The 21,151-nt window shown below is 39.2% G+C and overlaps 2 protein-coding genes and 1 long non-coding RNA gene across 8 annotated transcripts in view; 1 reads left to right on the top strand and 2 right to left on the bottom strand.

The window, feature by feature from the left end:
• Nucleotides 1-9,701, bottom strand: part of kcnma1b (potassium large conductance calcium-activated channel, subfamily M, alpha member 1b) — a gene marked incomplete at its 5' end in the record, with an annotated part of 97,062 nt that extends 87,361 nt beyond the window's left edge. For all 3 annotated transcript variants that reach the window (XM_081393614.1, XM_081393615.1, XM_081393616.1), the window contains one exon: nucleotides 9,408-9,701. In XM_081393614.1, coding sequence (XP_081249740.1) covers nucleotides 9,408-9,701 — 294 coding nt within the window. The remainder of the gene's footprint in view (nucleotides 1-9,407) is intronic.
• Nucleotides 8,431-10,634, top strand: LOC308707290. The gene is made up of 2 exons (XR_014032151.1): nucleotides 8,431-8,833; nucleotides 9,427-10,634. It is a non-coding gene; the product is annotated as an uncharacterized lncRNA (long non-coding RNA).
• A 1,421-nt stretch (nucleotides 10,635-12,055) lies between these two features.
• Nucleotides 12,056-21,151, bottom strand: part of dlg5b.1 (discs, large homolog 5b, tandem duplicate 1) — a 64,381-nt gene continuing 55,285 nt past the window's right edge. For all 4 annotated transcript variants that reach the window (XM_081393610.1, XM_081393612.1, XM_081393611.1 and 1 more), the window contains 9 exons: nucleotides 20,623-20,803; nucleotides 19,683-19,831; nucleotides 19,011-19,181; nucleotides 17,056-17,252; nucleotides 16,823-16,966; nucleotides 16,111-16,238; nucleotides 15,301-15,410; nucleotides 13,617-13,726; nucleotides 12,056-13,523 (listed from right to left, as the gene is read on the bottom strand). In XM_081393610.1, the coding sequence (XP_081249736.1) occupies nucleotides 13,420-13,523; nucleotides 13,617-13,726; nucleotides 15,301-15,410; nucleotides 16,111-16,238; nucleotides 16,823-16,966; nucleotides 17,056-17,252; nucleotides 19,011-19,181; nucleotides 19,683-19,831; nucleotides 20,623-20,803 (1,294 nt within the window). In that variant the 3' untranslated portion in view covers nucleotides 12,056-13,419. The remainder of the gene's footprint in view (nucleotides 13,524-13,616; nucleotides 13,727-15,300; nucleotides 15,411-16,110; nucleotides 16,239-16,822; nucleotides 16,967-17,055; nucleotides 17,253-19,010; nucleotides 19,182-19,682; nucleotides 19,832-20,622; nucleotides 20,804-21,151) is intronic.

The raw sequence follows: 21,151 nt of genomic DNA, 5'->3' as shown, positions 1-21,151 counted from the left end.
GGATTCCTCAGGCCGGCGACACACTGCGTGTCCGTTTTTATTTCGGCTCCCATGTTAACAGGTTAGAACGTGCACACTGCCTGCGTGACATGCGCGTCTCACAGGCGCGGAAAACGCGTGCATGCTATAAATAGAATCGACGCCTATTTTTCACGCGACACGCAAGCGTTTTGGAAGCGTTTCCAGACAAAATAGAATAGGAAAAGATCTTTGTATTTAATTTTACATGAATACATATTAATAAATTACATTTTGATGTTTGAAATTTTAGGTTTTGACAAATGCAGATATAAATGCAATGAAAAAAATCGATTTTCTAATATTGCACCTGTCAATACAGAACGAAATATTCTGTAGCCTGTTTTGCCGTCAATACTGCCGACGTTGTCTTTGCTGCTATATATATGTTTAACATTAAAGGCCTTCCACAACTCTCTCCCCATTATGTCGAATATAATCACCAATGAATGAGGATCATATGTCACCTAGCAGTGCCGCGTCAGACACGTTTCTGGTGTGCAAAGACATGTAAAACGCCACGCAACAGAAACGCCACGCAGCCAGTGTGTCTCTGGTCGTAGGGCGCCTGATTAAAATGTCAATGATTTCGATGATTAAAACACTCCTGCTCCAAGTAAACCTTTCTTTTGTATCAGTTTATGACAACCTCTAACTGCACAAACAATCCCGGTCTTCCCCGAAGCCATGACGATGAGTTAGTTGTTAGGAACACTTGTTTAATTAACCGATATGGTGAAAAGTGATCAGCGCGCCAGTTACCGGAAGTGCCTGACCGGAAGTCTCGCACAAAATACCGTCAACTGGCTGCGTCCGTATTTCCGTTAAAAATAAGGTGAATAGAGGGACACTTTCTCAGCCGGACTGAGAGGCAGAAGAGCTGAGAGTGACGGGATTTAACAGTGGAAACACGAGTAAAACAAACGATTATCAGTTTAGACTAAAGGTTGGACTCGATAGAATGTTCCTCACAACTGACCAAAGATCCAGTGATCATGAATATTGACATTCAGCCAGGAATTTTGTCAAATCAAATTTGAATATTATTTACATAAAGTAAATATAAATACAATACACTAGGTAGATCTGAATCCATGTGATCACTCACATCAGTGTTATATATATCATCATATCGTCCAGCCCTGAAACTTGTGTAGTTTTTCTCAGTGTTTATTTAAAAACATCCAATTATGCAGAATATACGATGGTAAATACTTAATTGATGAGTTGACAATTCAATATAATATATTGGGTATGATTTTACGCCAAAATTCAGAGATCAATAACTTCGGTAGTGTGTAAAACTACACCTCAGATTTCTTGTCAAATCTATTTATACAGTGAATCTCAAAGTGTTTTTGGTGTGTTTTGTGTGTGTTTCGCGGCTGAAAACCAATGCTGTCGCTCAGTGTTTCTGCCACTCAGTGTGTGTGTGTGTGTGTGTGTGTGTGTGTGTAACCGCAGTTTTACATGAGAAGCCTTATCTGTATAACACAGCGAATTGAGGTTATTTTTGTTGATCCTGCCTTTGGGCCAGTTCACACAGAGCTGGTTTTCCCAGTCCACTGGGCTTCTTCTCCAATGTTTCTGGAATGTTCCAGCTTTCTAAAAACACAGCGCTCATTAAAAAAGTGCAAAACCACACTAACCGCGTTTCCATTACCCTTCAAATTGCGCAAATTGAAATTGTACGCCCAATGGAAACACGTCAATTTCGCAAAAACCCACATTTATCGCAAAACAGTTTTTCCGCTCGCATGAGGGGGTTTTTCAGGCAATTCGACAAAGAAATATTTAGCAAAACTGTAATGGAAACAGTTTTTGCGCATTTACAGTCACCTGACGTAGATGACGCGGTGTGTTTGGACAGAATACGAGACAGAGCTCTTTATTAAATTCATAAAAGGCAAAAGAATTACAGGAATAATGGATTCTAAACCTCAAATAAATGCCACAATCAAGACCTCGAAGCAGATCTGAGGGAGAAACTCCCAGAAACTCCTCATATGAGCCGCTCACAGTATAATAAGGGTCGTTCCTCACCATTAATGCTTGGAAAACACACATACGTCTCCTTCCATTAATAATAATGGCTAGTGCAGTGGCTGGGATATAGTACATTAACCTACCAACGTGATTTTTGGAATGATTTTACTTATCGCGAGAGGAAAAAAGTTTCAGTCGCATAACATCGGTTAATGGAAACGCCGTCATTTCGCAATAGTTTTTTATTGACATTTAGGAAGAAAAAAAAAAAAAAAAAAAAAAAAAAAAAAATCGCAAAAGTTTTGCGCAAATCTGTAATGGAAACGCGCCTCCTGATGAATGACCCCTTAGAAGGTAGCTGACTATGTAGGCTGCTTACTACACTTTAAATGCAGTCATTTATAATGGGGCTTTTCGGGAAAAAATCTACAAATGGTTTCTAATAATTAAGTTACATTATTATTAGGGCTGCACAATATATCGTTTTAGCATTGATATCGGTGTGCGCATCCATGAGAGTCACATATAGTCAAGAATAGGGACCGTTGATCCGTGATTCCCAGTTCGGAACGCATGTGATTCACGGAGTAACTGCAAAGTTTAACCATCATAAAATGAAAATGTGTCCTTTGCATGTGTTTTTTGCGTGCGATTTATAATGCGTATCAATGCTTTAATTATGCGCGAGCAAAACTAATTAGTAAACACCAGAAGCCTGTTGAACATCAGAATGCAATCAGCATTATCCCATCTGACGGAGACTGAGACCAGACTGTGGATTTCTATTTCCAGCTCAGATTGTGTGTGTGACGCCTGTAGATTCTGCATGTAAATGTGTTTGTGGTGAATAAAAACACACACTGCCGATCACACACTCTGACAGGTGTGTGTGTGTGTGTGTGGTCTTTGGAAAAGCACAATTACATAAGGGGATATTTCCCAGCTCAATAATGAATATGCCGCCTGTTGCTTAGCAACAAGCATCTGAATCACGCACACTATAGGAGAGTGACATGGCAGATTGAATGAGGAAGATGCATGTATGAAAACAGAGTAAGTGAGAAAAGATGGACGGATCGAGTGGTTCAACTAATGCTACGTTCACTGGATCGGCCAGATGTAAATCCCTGTGGAACAAAAACATGTTCGAGTATTAAGTGTTAAGTTCACCCAAATAAATGTACATTCTGTCATCATTTACTGGCCCTCAAGTCACTGCAATTGTTGTTTTGGACCCCATTGAAAAGCAGTGTCTTCTTTTGTGTTCTGAAAAAGATATAAAGTTATCCACCGTATTCCTCCGCCCAAAGATGCATTGCGCGAATTATGGGTGTAACTTCCGTTAAGCTGTAAACAATCAGTGAAACGCTCGCTCTATGAACGCAATACGTTAAAAAATTGTCACAATGAGATGACATTAATCTACTAACCCTTCAACCATTAGACATTAAAGGAAATTTAAAAGTGTAAAAAGCATCAACAAGGTACTTTCAACAGACCAAATAACCCCAAAAGCACAAGTCTTTGGTTAAATATCACTATAGTAATATATATTTATCTGTATTATGTAACTTATGTTGCCTTAATCAAAAATGTTCATTAACTTCAGCATTACGTGATGCTATTTCAAAGTGATTTCCATCATTTCGACAGATTATAGATTGCATTTACCTGTGAAAACAAACCTGGAGAGAGACGTGAGGATTTGAGGAGAATAACGAGAGATTCTTCGTGCATTCCTGTGAATTATTAATGGAATATATCGTAAATTAAATCTGGGAGAACAGACCACAGATGTGCCGGACATGTTGGCCTTTTTCATAATTTTACAGCGGATTTCAAAGGGAAAAAAGAAAATAATCACGAGGAAAAGAAAGTAAAGAGCTCTTGCCATAGATATTCTTGTTATAACATGTCACGTTAAAATACCAAGTAATATGTTATTCTCATGATGTCTGAAAATAAATCATGAAGGAAAATTGACAGTCAAACTGACGGATCCGCTTTATTTGTAGGGCAACCTTGTGATTTGAAATGATTCGTTTCAGTCTTTTTGAATGGAAGTTCCCCAAACAGGAAGTGCCTCCCATAATTCAAAACGCAGTGACATCACCAGAAATATGGTCTGGAATAATATGAGGGCAAGTAATAATATCAGAATGATCATTTTGGGTGAACTATCACTTTAAGAACAGTGGACGTGTGGACGATGAAGAACCATGCGGCTCATATTTAACTTAGAAGTCAATAGAAATATTATATATATAGAAATTATATTTTGAATAGATAAAATGAATCACAAATATTACAATGTTTTGGGGATTTTGGGGATGCATATGCAAAGTTTAAAGAAAATGACTAATCCCATGACTGAATACTATTCAGGACATCTGCACATGAAGCAGCGTTTCCTTCCCATGTGTTCAAGAGAACAATATCGTCACTTCCCGGGAAACTGAAGCAAGTTATCAGTGATAAAAATGGAAGTTGCTGCAATCAGGGAAGAAACTGTGGCTCTTCTTTCCTACAGTAAATGAGTTTCGTCTCAGAGCGTCAGATAAACGCTGTCATGTGATCTTGCGTTCGGATGCTGGTGTTTGGGAACGCAATCGTGTGAGACAGTTTACAAAATCATTCTGATTTCAGGCTTTTCCGAACGATGCTGCGATGCCATTGGTCCGCTAGTTAGTCCAGTCATCCAATCACAGCCTTTGGTGAGGCAAAGTCATGTGAGTTTTGTGTTGCACATTGGGGGGTTTATTAGGTAAATGTGTTTCCATCGTAGTTCATGCACGTTTTCTTATCGGATAAAAAAAAATCTGCCTCAATTGAGTGCACACATTTATATGCGCATTTTTGGAATTTCTTAGCGTTTCCATCCTGCATTTTTTAATGCGATATTCCAAAATTCGCATAAATAAATAGGTGGATGGGTTGAAACATAGCTAATGTCGGTAGCACTTTATTATCCTGTCCTGTTTGTCATGTACATACTATGCACTTATAGTATTTGTATTAAAGGAGAACTCGGCAACTCTAGCGAACTCTAGTCACTTCTTCGCTGATTTTCCCTTTTGTTGTCGCATGTTTTCCCCACGAGCTCCCCCTACAGCTGTGGGGGGGCGTATATTTCACAACACGGTTGTAAAAAACTCACTTGCGGCGGCCTCCTCCCCTTCTCTACCGCTGCTCATGTGCGTTTGTTTTGGTCGGAGCAAGCCAACTGTATCGTGTGGAGCTATGTCTACCGAGGTGGGTAATCTGGTAATACATCATACATGCGTGTGTTTCGCGCGCGTTCTCGTTCTCGTTCTCGCTTCTCACGAGACTTCCGATTTCTATTTTGCCGGGACGGTAGTCCCCAAGTTGCAAGGTTGGTTTTCCGCCTGGGAACGCTGGGGGGAGTGGGGAAAGTCACCAATATCACCAGAACAGGTTGTTTAACCATCCAAATGATTTCTAGACAGTTTTATTAAGTTAAAAAAGTTACCAAGTTCTGCTTTAACAAGGTACTATCCCTGAACCTACTCCTAAACACCTAAACATAACCTCATATGTCTGGTATATACTTGACGTCACAATTTAGAAGAGTCACAATGTGCGTTTCCATTACAGATTTGCGCAAAACTATTGCGATTTTTTCAAAATTTCAATAAAAAACTATTGTGAAATGGCGGTGTTTCTAGAAACCGATGTTATGCGACTAAAACTTCCTCTCGCGATAAGTAAAATCATTACAAAAATCACGTTGGTATGTTTATGAACTATATCCCAGCCACTGCACTGGCCATTATTATTAGCCTAATGGAAGGAGATGTATGTGTGTTTTCCAAGCATTAATGGTGAGGAACGACCCTTATTATACTGTGAGCGGCTCATATGAGGAGTTTCTGGGTGTTTCTCCCACAGATCTGCTGCGAGGTCTTGATCGTGGCATTTATTTGAGGTTTAGAATCCATTATTCCTGTAATTCTTTTGCCTTTTATGAATTTAATAAAGAGCTCTGTCTCGTATTCTGTCCAAACACACCGCATCATCTAGGTGACCTGTAAATGCGAAAAACTGTTTCCATTGCAGTTTTGCGTAATATTTCTTTTTTGAATTGCCTGAAAAACCCTCATGCGAGCGGAAAAACTTTTTTTGCGATAAATGTGAGTTTTTGCGAAATTGACGTGTTTCCATTGGGCGTATTTTCAATTCGCAATTTCAATTTGCGCAATTTGAAGGGTAATGGAAACGCGGCTACACATGATTCATTCACACCAAGACAAGGAACATGTATTAAGAAAATGCGCAGAGTTAATAAATATTGATATATCATGTTGACTTTCAATCGACCGGTTCATTCAGAGTTGTGTGTTTCAGTGGAACGGAGAAAAAGGCTTCCTGAAATCTCATGCAGAATGAACACAACTATGTTTGACAGGCCTGTAATGAAAGCAACAGCTGTGGTGTGTGTGTGGTGGGTGGTGTGTGTGTGTGTGTGGGCAGACTACACAATGGCAGTAAAAACTCAACCTATTCCTGACCACTGGCTCCACGTCAAACATGGGAAAAGACGCAAGCAAAGCTCTCGTACGTCTCTCCTAACAGAACAGACTCTCGTCTCTCTCTGTGTTCCTATCAAACCCCCAGCATTCATGCAGCTACAGGTGTGACTGCACGACAGGTTATACTCAAATAGATTGCTTAAAAATCACTCATTAATCTTCAATAATTGTTTAGACAGAGGAACAAACAAAACAAGAACATTGTCAAGTTCATAAAATCGCAGTGTGTGTTCCTGAACCGTTCAGTTCCTGAAACTGTTTCTAATATCTAAAGTCAACATGAAATCAAAACAGAGCCTTTTTCCTACTGTGTGAAAGATATAACGGCGGATGTCATTACAAAGAAACAAAAGTTTGTTTTTCCACCTCTGAAAAGACTTTCTGTTCTAGCCGACAGCATCAATGACCATTATCTTTATTTATATGTCAAATGCAGACACTTTTCACCATCCAATCAATTGCATAGATAAAATCAAGCGCCGCCCTGCATTATTTTCTAACAAATATCCATTATGAATGTAAACTGGGCTGTGAAAACAGTGTTTCATGTTGATTTTATCTCTTACAGCTGCTGGTGGACAAAAAAAACACACACTTTTCCAGGAACAAATGTCTGGCAACTGCTTAGAAATCCTTTAGAACGACTAGCAAACACAGCTTTCAATCTTGTCTTTTCTAATGACATAAGACCTGAATAAACCTTCAGGCTTCAAGACGTTTTTGTTCACATTGTGTTTTACAATTTGGTGAGCAAAAAATTACATTATGCACACAATTGGCAGACACTTCAATCCAGAGCGACTTCTAGTGCATTCATGGTTTATATTTTAACAGCATGTGTCCAGACCTCCAAAAGCTGAGCTAGAAGAAATAAAGGACCATCAGTGAATTATTTTTCATACATTATTAAATTAAATGTGCTTGACGTCCACTCATTCTTTATTCTGACTGTTTCCCACTTTAAAATAATAGTAAAGAAAGAGATGTAAACTCTGAAGCAGCACAAATATGATGTAGAGTCACGAATGAAAACTCTTGTATTTGAGCCTCTTCTTTCTTTATGAGGTGATTTTAAACACTATTGAAGGAGGAACGCGTGATGAGCACTTCTTTGACATATCTAAAACATATATTAGGGGTTCTAGCACGAAGCGTAGCGCTGAAACCCTATTGTAATTGTTAGAATTTCCAAGGATCAGCATTCTCCCCTAAAAGTGATTGCGAAGTCCAAAAGTCGTAGACTTGAAACTTTAAGGGATTGTAGTACCAAAGTCCCATTAAACAATTTCACTCGGCGGCCATCTTTGAAGCTCCTCTCTTTGAAACGCATCTTTTTGAATGGGGAAACATCCAATTCATGCAGTGACTCTCACTTAGAAGGCGGGACTTATTCCACCATATTGAGCATTGCACTTTTCCCTATTCAAAGCCATACGAGTGACGAGTCTTGTGTTATTCTATAGTCTTTGGTAGTACTCACACCATCTCCAACTTCACCAAGTCTTGCCCCAATCGGCCTGACGGGGGCGCTACAGCTATCAAAAGTACGTAATGGCTCATAACTCCTAAACTTTTTTTTTGTTTGTTTTTTTGAAAAACCTACTTTTGAGAACTAGCACAAGGTTTTTCACCCCATCAGAAGCAAACTAGTGCAGAAAGATTCTCTGGAGTCTGATTGTCATAATTATCAAATAAAAGTCTAAATTTCTTTTGACGTCCATGATGGTACACCACTATGTTTGAAGTGGCCGTGGCCACTTTTACAAAAACAGATATCCATCTTTGAACAGAATGAGATCATTTCTCCAAACTCGGTACACCTATGTATGGGCTCGGTCTGTGGTCACGTGAAAAAGGACGCAGCATCTGGCCACTTGGTGGCGCTGTAAAATAAATAATAAAAAAAGGAAAACAGCTACGCAACAGTCAGTCCGATTGACTTGAAAACTGGCATGCGGTATCTTTGTCCAAGCTGCCGCGATTGTCTACGAGCACATCTTGAAAAACATGTCCGCTGTTGGCCGATTAAGTTCGAGCGGCTATCAGACAAGATTAACAAGGCCGATGGGAACGAAACTCACTGGGCCTGTTTGACTCACGGCCCCAGAGGCCTGTGAGAAATTTGAAAAAAATCGGCTACCTTCAAGTTTTTCATGTGTGATAAGGGTTATATATCATGGGAATTTTCGCACAAGCCCACAACATTCATACCATGTGCTAGAACTCCTCGTTCTGAGCAACTTTGCCTCTAGGACCACCGCTGTCAATCAAACCGTTCGGTAAATATTGGAAATTATTCATTTAAAAACCTACTTTCGCAAAAATAGTCCAAGGTTTTTGGCTCAACCGTGATAACTAATAAAAAGCTTTAAATCTACTATATTTCTTTAGTAGATTGCCTGTAAATGATGTTTTCCATCTATGATGATCCAAATGGCTACATGCTTGCTAAATAAATACATTTTACAAATGTGTTTAAAGGCCTTAATGTGCTTGAACCCCGATAATTGCTGCTAGCAGCTATACTATTTACAGTATAATTGTATTTTTATTGTGTGAAGTAACTGATGTCCGTTGACTGTCACCAGACCGTTAAAATTTGAACCATAAGGGCGGGAACCAACTTCTGGGCTGTAACTAAAAATAACTCAACGACGTAAAAAATGACCCAACACATTTTTATATAACCCAATACATGGCTGGGGTAATAAAAAAAAACACACCATTGTTTTTTAACCAGTTTGTCTGCAAATGTGTTTGTCTTCAGTTCAGATAACAAGGGTTTTTAAATCCTGAGTGATAACATCTGTGAAGGCTGCCCAAACTTTTGACCCAGAAACAGGTGTCATTTACCTTCTTTTTCCCCTTGCAGTGGCAGCACACCCTCCACAGGTACTTGAGAGTCCTCCACAGCAGGATGATGAAGAGACCCCCAAAGAAAGTGACCATGGAGGAGGCGAGGAAAGCCCACCACATCCGCTGGCCGTTCACAGGGTCACAGGGCACGTCGGAGGTGTACGGGATGATCACATCCATCTTCCGAACCGAGGACGGACCCGCTTTTGAATGCTCGATTGGATAGGTCATTACTGTGGAGAGCTGCTTCTCATCACCGTCGTTATCTTCATCTTCTTCAGTGGGGAGCATCGAGCGTCTTTCTGTTGATTTCAGCGCCCCACACCTGATGATCAGCCATGTTGGTCAGGGCGGACACCCCGCGAGTGTGTGCCCGTGTGCGCGCACTCTCCTCCCGCTACGCTCTCCGCTCTCGCCCGCTCTTCGGTTCTCCACGCAACCACTAACGCGCAGTTGAAAAGTCGTCCTCAAAACGCACTACTCCTCTAAAAGCGTCGGTGCGTCTTTAAACGAGGTCGTGCTGGGGATATTTAATCATGATAAAAAAATAAAAATAATAAAAAACATTCCCACGATTTAAAGCCTGCGTGACCGCGTCTAACGCTGATCTCCCGTGCGCTTTCTGATGATGGACAGACTGCGGTCTAATCACCTCGCGCTCATTCGGTAACGTGTTGCGTTCAGCTCCGGTCTATTCATCCGGCGAGTTCAGGGCAGATTTACAGGTACCGGAGTCCGGAGGGCGGAGTCAGTCGGTGTGATGCCCGTCAAAACGTCTCCAAAACCCAGCGAATAGTCCTAACATCCATCAGTCGCTCCTATTTTACAGACATCTGTCGAGCTTCAAAAAAAATATCATCTATTGTCGTGGGCGAATTATGTGAGGGAGTGGGCGCTTAAATACTGGCTAAATATTCAAAACGCTCCAGTCACCATAAAAAGTACGATTTCAAGTTAGTCAGAGCGCTAAATTGGCACGAGCGAAGCGCTTTAGCCCGAGAACGTAACCATGGCAACAGTGTTATGACGAGTGGTGTATCGAGAAGAAGAAAACATGCAAATCTGCTCTCATTGTTTATCAAATTATTATTGACGTACACAACACAAATGGAATCGCAAAACATTGTGCTTTAGTTTAAAATGTCTTTAACATAGTTAAATAAACATTTGTGATGCGCCATGCGCGAGACCAACTGAAAAAGTAGCGTGAAAGTTATTAATTCACGCACTGTATACAGTATCAAAAGTTTGGAAATATTACTATTTTTAATGTTTTTGAGAGAAGTCTCTTATGCTCATCAAGCCTGCATTTATTTGAGCAGAAAAAACAGTACTATTGTGAAATATTACAATTTAAATAATTGTTTTCTATTTGAATATTCTTATATATTTCTGTGATCAAAGCTGAATGTTCAGCATCATTACTCCAGTCTTCAGTGTCACATGATCCTAAAGAAATCAGTATAATATGATGATTTATTATCAATGTTAGGAACAGTTGTGTTGCTTATTTTAACTTTTTTCAGGATTCATTAGGATATTTAAAACAGAAATATTTTGTACCAATACACACTACCTTTCAAAAGTTTGATCTTTTCTAACAATATAAATCTTTACTATCACTTTTTATCATTTAACATCCTTGTTGAAAAAAAGTATCAATTTCTTTTTTTAAAGAAAGAAAACAAGTTTCTGACCCCAAACTTTTGATGGTACTGTATACACACACACACACACACACACACTTTTAAAATCACTTTTCCCCCATTTTTTATATTGAAATGTGGCATAGTGGTACATATCTATGCCTTTAAAATTAAGAGTGTTGACAAGTTTGTTACAAATATTCATTTGTCAATCAATAATCACTTGTTTTTCAATGTTAAAATCATTTATATTGCACCCCCCATAATTGTCAGCAAACAGAGAACGTGGTTCCCATATGGTTCCCTAATGTCAATAACCATAAGCTGGGTTCACACCCTCGTAACCACAGTATGGTATTTAAGGATAGTGTGGTTATTGCTTAACATAGTAAAGGTTTCACATCATGAATACAAATGGATGAATTATTGCACACCACCAGACCTGCATGCGTTATATTGTTTAACATATATCTTAAATGTATTACTTTTCAGATTTTATTCCATATATACCCGTCGTTGAAGTGTCTGAATCCACACACTTCTGGCAAAGTAAAGCAAAATCAGGAATCTGTTGAAAAAAACCTAATATTCCACACAAGGATGCAAATATATTTACAAAAGCTCACTGGGAAAGTTACTAAAAATAAAAGTGAGATTTGAAAAGCCACATTTGCATCAACATGAGCTGTTCTGCATGAAAACAAATAATCTTCATTCTGCCATCTGATATTTTCGTCGTCCAGAAATAATATTTCACCTGATATTTGATGTTTATATAACCCTCATGATGATGATCACACTGAAGGAGGATATGACGCCATCTGGTGACTCCTCACAGGAACTTCAATCCATATTATCCCAAATTTGCACCATGAAAACACCACAGATTGTAGAATTTTATAGAATTTTAAATTCCTTTTAGGTTTTCCATGAGGTCACCATGAACTGAAAACATACAGACTCAAATTACTCTGCTAAAAGAAGAAATTACATTCAAACAACCGTGCTTAATTTAGACTTTATTAATGTAACAATTACAAAAATCATGTTTTTGTCATAGGATTCTTTAATGTGGCAGTACCAATGTGTTATACAATTATAAAACATAATGGAAAACTATTTTAAATGGAATTACGTGGGTTTTTTCCAGCTACAAACACAGACACCAGAGTTATGATGATGAACATGACGTGATGCTGAAGCAGCTAAACCAGGCGACTCGTTTCATTGGTCATCGGGGGGTCAGAGAGGAAGTGATGTCACTGTGGCTAAGGTAAACAGGAAGACTAGTGTAGTACCAAAGCTCTGAGTTTCACTACAGAGAGGATTAACTAACTATTCCTGAACGAGGATTCTGGGATTAATAAAGTAGGTTTGTGTCCAGCTTTCCATTGAACTCAAGTGCAAAATACAGGCAAAGCAGAGGAAACCCTTTGGCACATGTGTTTCTGAAGAGGATACAAGCACTATCAAGCCTACAAAACACATTTAAATTAGAGTTAAAAAACGAACCGGACAGTAAAAATAATCAGAGCATATAGTAAAAATGATCATGCAGCAGATTATTGCATCGCTCATTTAAATAATAAAAAAAAGTACACTTAAAAGAAAATGAAATACAGAAACTGCTACATTGAAGTTTAAAGGAATGGTTCACCCGAAAACGCCTGTCGTTTCAAAGTTCCCGCTGCTCTTTTCCATGCTATGTAGACGAACGCTGTCGGACATCACAAACTCGTGCACTTCATCCTGATTCACGACAGCTTTGAGTGAGAAAACCCCTCTCGGCTTTTAAAACGCATTCTTTTCGGAGGATTTCCAGCGCGCGTGCAAAAGAGCCGCTCAAACATCCCGCGAAACATCTGCACTGACAGGTGAACGAAGCCTTTAACACAGCGATCAGGAAACACACCTAACAGTCAGTATCTTTAACCGTAAAGTTGAGCGTCCGTGTCGAACTAGCTTGGATCGGACAGATGCGTGAAGTTAAACGTTCAAGTAACATGTAACAACTCTGTAAACATGAAGAACTACACGAAAGCCCTCATAAATTAGTGTTACCACAGAGAAAACATGATATTGCTGCTCGCTCACGTCGCAAACGCCACTAACTGGTGTGATCGTCGCCTGAGAGTTTGTTCAGGGCTGGGCTAATAAACTAATAAACAGCCATATTTACAGAAAATTACAAAATGAGCATTCTGCGAGTGATGATGCAAACTAATCCTCCAATCAGACGACCAAATAATATATAATATTAAACGCTTAATATTGGATGAGAGCCCAGCCCTACAGCAGTGGAGTGTTGAAACAGTGTGAGATTGTAGTTATTGTGAAAGATGTGTGTGTTGATCTGCCTTTCTTCACGTGCTCCCGTCAGGAATCCACAGGACTTTGTTCTGCTCCTGGTCCACGATGGCCATGATCTGAGTGCATATGTTGGACAGACTGCCGGCCTGGACGACACCTGCATCAGAACAGCACCAACACAAGTCACACACTGACACGTCGTCGTCACATGTGCGTCAAACGTGGAAATGTGTGTGTGTGTGTCTCAGACCTGTGAAGTATTTGCTGTAGTCTTGTTCGATCCTCTGCGCCGACTCAAACTGCTCTTTGGAATGTTTCTGTGACACTTTGTCCCGCAGATACACAGGGTCTTTCTGCTCCCTGAGTCAACAACACACACACACACACACTGAGTACAGACACACAACTATTGCCAGACCGCACACTAGTCAAACACATCTGAAAAAGCACAGCTGATGATTGCTATAGGGTTCGTACATATTCGGTCAAATGAAATTCAAGGACTTTTCAAGCACTACTTTTGTGGATTTCAAGGACTACAATCAGTACTTATCAAGCAATATCTTTATTTATTAGATTTTTTTACTCAAATTACATATATGGGCCATTCTACAGAACTGGTGCAAACTGCTGTCCCACAACCAAAAAACACATTTAAAAAGCATTTAAGTAATCAAATTTTAGATGCTTACAAAGATCCTTCTATTATCTATTGAATCCCACAATAATATTTAAAATATCAGTAAGCTTAATATATATAAAATCATCATCTATTGGGTACTTTCAATTGGGAGGTGGCTGTCCCGAACCCTAACGCCTAAATTTCAAAAATGATATTGAAATGTTTATGTTTGTCCATTGTTGTTTTTAAAAATATATTTTTGTTTTCTTTTAAAAAGTGAAGTTAAAAAAAACAACATTTATTTTATTTTTATATGATATATGATTAACTTTATGCCTTTTACAAAGAAAGATTGAATTCAAAATACAACAAATCTTATAAATTACACTTGAAATATTGTTAAAATTGTAAAAAGTTATTGATTTACCTGTGAAAACTTTTTTTTTTTTAAATAGCAAAAAATATATTTACATGTTAAATGCAAATAAAATATTAATAGGTCAATATAAGCCTTCTTTTTAAATTATTTATTATTGTGTTTCGGTAGTGACAAATTTGGGGAGAGGAAAAATATTTCCAAAACTTTCTGAAAATACAATATGATAATTAACTGCGCTTGGATATTATACAATTTGCATAAATACAAAAGACATTTTTTTCAAGATGTTTCCAACTCTGACTTTCAACCAATTCTGTAGAATGGCCCAGATACGGTATCTGACGTTTCACTTCATAGAGATCAGTCCATTGACCAGCGCTGTCAGGAATGGGAAATCCCCGTAACCATTGAAAGGATATTGAAACTGATTGTTTTCCATGAATATATGATTGACCTGAAGAATGAAAGTTGTATTATATACTCATCATAAACTGAATATCATGCTCATAGCTCTATATCTCAGACGGACTGCAGCGTTCATTTTGAAACGATTATATTTTCTCTAAAGAAATTTACATTTCTTTATAGACTTACATTTCAAAAAGACAAATTCAAGCACTTTAAGCATCTTGTACGAACCCTGCTAGGAGTCGCTATTGCAGTAATCAATGATTCATTGAGTTCAGTGTGGCTTCAGTAGAGCGACTCATCAGACTGATTCAAATTGAGTCGTTTTCATAAAGAACCGACTCGATCGAGTCATGCGATAAAGAATCAGACATTGTGTTGTCAATGCAATATAAAGATGCAATATTATCGGATGTGACGAGATTCATTAATACTGCATAACCAGAGGAAAAACAGCCGTTCAGGATGAATTAGACATGAGCATTTGTCCAGCAAGCATCTAAAGGCAGACGTGACGTCACTTACTTGATCTGCTTGGCGTTTCTGTACCGTATGAATATGACGATGGGGTAAATGTTGACGACGTGCAGGCGCTCGATGGCGTGAGGAGCGATGTCCAGCAGACAGTGACACTCCTGAGAGACAGAGAGACAGCGTGACCTCAGCAGAGAGACGGTGACCAATGACAGTGCTTCCAGTGATAAATATGAGATTTATGATATTACTATATCTATTTTACAATAACATTACATTTATTCTATTGTTATAATATATTGTAGAGAGAGAGCGAGAGAGAATAAAAATATTTATTATAAATAATATTTGATTTATTAATATATTTACTATATATACACTACATGCATTACAGCTACATTTACTAGCATATTGTTTCATTGTATCATATTAAATACATATATACACACACATTTATTATATTGTGTATGTGTAACTATTGTATATATAGTAAATATTTATTTTAACTAATAAAATACAATTTTAAAGAATTGGTTTAGAACCATTAAGATTTCTTTGGTATTGAAACATTGATTTCATGCCGAATTTCCTAATTTTTTTACTGTTTTGTAACATTTGTTACTTTGTCATTTATATATATTTATTAATTTATCAGATACTTTTCATGCAATGTATTAATTTCTTCTTCTTAATGTTTCCAGATGTTAGAATTTTGAGTTTTCTCATTAGAGGTGATTCTCCTTTTACATTAGTCCATAATACGCTTCTTTGTCTTTAAGCAAAACATAACATATTGCTGAAATCAGTTCAGATTGAGGCGGACTGAAACCGGACAGGACCCGAGTCTGAGGTCTCTCTCACCTTCTCTGTGATCTCTTTAATGGAGGCCACAGTGGTGACGTCGAAGTGCCCGCTCCTGCGCTTGTAATCGATGAAGAGACAGTCTTTGACGCCGCGCTCAATGGCCTGCTGGGTCGCCTTCATCCCCTCTGAACAAAGCCAAGAGAACATGATGAACCGGCAAACGTGAGAACTCAGTCCTGCTAAAGATGCGGTGAGTGTTTTAAAGGGGTCATGACATTACAGTGTGCTTTGATCTTTGACATACAACAGGTCTTTGTACCATAAAGAACATCCGGCAAGTTTCTTAGCTTTCTTTCAAGCTCCAAAAACGGCTTAAGGGTTATATGCTTGTTCGGAGCATTTGACAGTGTTGTAAATGAGATGAAGCGGCGACTGTAGTGGATCTGACAGAAGCGGCATCACTAACCGCATCACTTGTCTGTAAATGACGGCTTTATGTGGATAATGTTTTCAAAACACTTCCTTGCTTGCAATAGTGAGTCGCCGTTGATACCGTTTCCTATCTAATGACTTAAGCCAATCAGAACAGACATTTTTTACTGACGCGCCTTAAAAAATCATTGTTTTTCTACATGCATATTTGTTTTGTGCAAAAAACGTATTAACATTATAAGTGAACCTCAAGGAACATATTAAAATGATTTAAAATAAAATCTATGTCATGACCTCTTTAAATTGACATTACGTGTCAGATGCGAGTAGATCTCACCAGGTAAACAGCGGCAGTATTTCCCAGGAGCCTCTCTGAGCAGCATGTCTTTGATTGGCTCAACAAGAGGCCCCAGAATCAACACCGGCCTGCGATTGGCCGATTCCACTTTCTGCACACGCTGATAGGCCGGACTTACACAGTCTGAACACACACCATCACATAAAATGAGAAAAGAAGTTTTGAAGCGTGAAGTTTTAGCGCTACAGAGCTACATGTGTGTCGTTGCTCACCCTCCATGAACAGCACTGAGTCTGTGCTGACGGTGTCTAACGCAGGAGCATCACGGGCGTCTTTAGAGCTGCTGCGTTTGTGTTTGAGTTTACGCCGAAAGAACGACCGGCGCGCCGCGGCTGAGAGCGTTTTACCGGAACCGCTCTCGTCCTTACCGTCTGTGATGCTGTACCGCCGCTGGGAGTCTTGATCCATCCTACACACACACACACACACACACACACATATCTTATAAGATGCATACACGCTTTATCATGTGAACTGAAGTTTTTAAAGTCCCCCTGTGAAGAAAATCCAGCTTTTAATGTTGTTTGTGTCTATGTGGTGTTTTTAATCTGCTTAAAGACAAACCATGTGTAAGTTCATAAGTCGACAGCATTGCTGAGTATTTCCTCCTTAAAACTGCAGTGAACCAAAGACAGTCTCAAAAACACGCTTTGAAATCGCTGGTGTTTCTGACGTCACAAACTACCTTGTAACCAATCAGATCAACGTGTGATCGTCAACCAGTGGATCTCTGAGCTGACTGAGTGAGTGAGTGGAGGCGGGGCTCATTTGCATATTCATAGAACCACGCATACTAAATGAGGCAAGGGTGTCGAGTTACATTCAAGATATTTTAAGGCATGAAGGCATTTTTTTTCAAGGAAGAAACATTTACAGGGTTCTCAAGTCTCACGCATTGGCCGTGAGACACACGCAATTCAACCAGTTCACACGCCACACCGTGTATTTCTCACGCTGAAAAGGCAATGCCAACCAAGTTGTCCTGCAAGCTTTATATATAACGTTGTATACGAGGCGCGGGCACACAAAGTGAAGTTTACTACCGCCAGCACGTATCTCGGCCAGATTGCGTTCGTTAATAGGCACGCAAACACACGGAAGTTGACGGAACATTCTCGGCCACCGTACGTTCGTTACTAGGTAACCAACAACATCGCGCGAACACACGTCGTGAATGATGGAGAAAGTAAGTTGGAAGAAAGCTCGTCTAACATTTTTAGGCTAGAACATTTAATATATAGCCCATTGTATTATTATTGATCCAGTCAAAAACTCTACAACTACTTTGCAACCAGGCCAGAAGCTTTGGCTCAGTTTGGCTAGCTTACATTATCTGAAACTAAGGGAAATGTTAGTGGGTATGGGAAGGAATGAAGATGTATTTCTTTATTTTATTTTAAATAAATTTACATTTATTTATTTATTTTATTTTAAATTATATATTATACTGTATTAATAGTCTTTCTAGTTACATTAAGGCTATGTATTAAAGCAGAGTACTCTAATATTTTATATCCTGTCAAAACATATCAATTGCCATTTGTATTTTTCCAACACTTACAACACAAAACACATTTCATAAGCTGGAGTGTGTACTCTTGTGTACACACACACACACACACACACACACACACACACACCTTAATAATACTCTAATATGTTATTTGTTCACAATGTCCCACCACACAATAAATCATTATACCATTTCAACTAGACACTGTTCAAACTATATGCAGCAATTTGTTATATTTTTGTAATTTGCATAATGTAATTTTGATATTATAAATATAACATTAAAGAGTAGGCTATATTTGATGTGATGAATTTCTCTGTCATTTATCAGATTTACCAATTGTTATATTTTCAATTTGTGCTGGTTAATTATGAACAATGGGTAAAATTGGGGGGCGGGGCTCCATTAGGGCTCCTCCCCCAACCGCATGTGATCTCACTCCAAGCTTTTGATAAAACTTGAGAACCCTGCATTTAAATATGTAATTTTAGTGATCAAAGATGAGTTTTAAGGGATAAACTACAGGGGGACTATTAAAGAAAATGTTTACGTTGTATGATGATACTTTGTAAAATGTAAACTTTTCATGTTTAATTATGAATTAAAAAAACTGTTACAGTTTAATTATTACATGAATATCACATAAAGACCTACATGCACTTGCTGGGCACATGCCCGCGCATCAGTTTCTGTGCATTCTCGTCCAGTTGCCATGCCAACCAGTAGCCGAAATTCCCCCTGGGCAGAGTGTCGTCCACGTAGAGGATATCATCCTTCTTGAAACTCAACTCCTGCTCTAAATCACCAACATGGTCAAATAAAGCCCTGAAAGACAAACAGATGAAGAGTAAGAATATGCAAAGCATCATGCAGCCATATAGATGATATAATGTATATATAAATCCTTTTGACAATAGTAAAGTAAATATCAGTAAATATCTTAATATTTACCTATTTGCTTTGATTGATTTCAGTCAGAGGAACCAACAGTTGTTGTGGACAGTAAAAATGTATATGTGGCAGGTAGAGTTATTATCATTCACTAAAAATAATACATGTGGGGATTTCACGATGTGGCCTTTATGAAACTTAATGTTTAAATTAATTTATTGTTCAAAGGAAACGGTCTGATCATAAATCACATGATTAACCCAGACAGGGTCATGAAGAAAATAAATAAATATGCAAACATTTTCTAAGAAGGACAAAATTATTGTGCAGTTTAATGTCATCATACACAAATATCTGACCCCAAAATGCAACAAGTGACCAATCAGAATCAAGGATGATTGATTCTATATTCCATTCAAAGCTTCAGTCCGTTACCTGATGTAAAAACCGTCTCCTGGTGCGTCTTTGACCCTCCTGAAGTGTTCGGGTCGGTTCTGGACTCTGAGGACGACGTTCTCCGCGGGTTTCAGGATCTCCAGGTACACCTCCTCAGCGGTCTTATTCTTCAGACTTACTGAGTTACACTGCAAACAGGAAATGACATCACAACAGGGAACCGTATTGTAGAGGCCGCCTAGTGACCAAAAATCAGTGGTATTGAATTTTTCAAAATTATACCGGTTTTACCGCATACGACGGTATTATTATTATTTTCAAGCTTGACTGGGTGTAACCCACATTCTCTGCTGATCGAGAGAGGAAATGCTGCAGTAGATTGACTTAGAGTGCACTATTTTACTGTCACGAGTGAAAGATTCCACACTATTATTAATACAGGTTTGCAAGGCTGTTTACAGAGAGGTGCAGAAATAGCGGTGCTCATAAACACTGCTTTATCAGGCGAATTATAAGAGATTAAGTGAAAATAACATAGAAACTTTTCTAAAGACAGACAGTGTCATATAAAAACATTTTCGTTTCGACTTTGAAACGTGCAGTGCTCATGTTTATTCAACGATGTCAAAGCCTGTTGGAAAATCTATTTGTGGCTGGCAGTGTTGATATTGTGAATCAATGTATGGGAAACACTCTAATATAATTTGACAGTTATCAATTATAGTTTAACCTCTCCATCTTCACCGTCACACTCAGTCACACACACAGCTGTACATCACCACAGTGCAACAGTGAAAAGACCCTCTCAAACAGTGTCGCGCCGCGCCTGCGTTCCCAACGTTGTTTAAGGGACATACACCGGTATTGTGGGTATATAAAAAATTAATATCATAACAAAATAAACACCGGTATTCGGTATGAACCGGTATACCGCCCAGCACTAAGGCCAGCTCAGACGTGTGTGATGTCTCTTCCATACCTCCAGTATCAGGTCTCCAGGCTGCAGGCCGTCGGCTCCTCGAGCAGGACCGTCCTCTTCCACGCCCTCAACAAACACCCCGGTCAGGTTTCCTCCGCAGATCTTCAACCCCGGGTCCACCTGAGTCTTCCTCAGCACCACCTGCCTCGGCTCCGCATGTTTCCTGCCCTCACTCCGATCCCTGGCCAATCACAGAGCAGACGGCGCAGTTAAACCAATCAGAGCAGTGGACGTGTTCATAGACTGTAAAAAAAGATGGACGCCGCCCCTTCACTCTCTTCCATTGGTGAAAAGTGAAGCCGCCAAAGTCCTAATATGGCGCTGACATCTTGCGCAGATTTGGAACCTGATTCTGCATATTAGTGAACGTGAAGTGGAGTCGCGATATCAAGGTCCCGCCCTCACTCTCTCACACACACACACACACACACACACACGAACGTGAAGTGGAGTCGCGATATCAAGGTCCCGCCCTCACTCTCTCACACACACACACACACACACACGAACGTGAAGTGGAGTCGCGATA

This window comes from Scardinius erythrophthalmus (assembly GCF_964197995.2).
Source record: "Scardinius erythrophthalmus genome assembly, chromosome: 18".
In the NCBI taxonomy this organism is placed as follows: domain Eukaryota; kingdom Metazoa; phylum Chordata; class Actinopteri; order Cypriniformes; family Leuciscidae; genus Scardinius; species Scardinius erythrophthalmus.
This window is presented reverse-complemented; position numbering and strand designations above follow the sequence as displayed.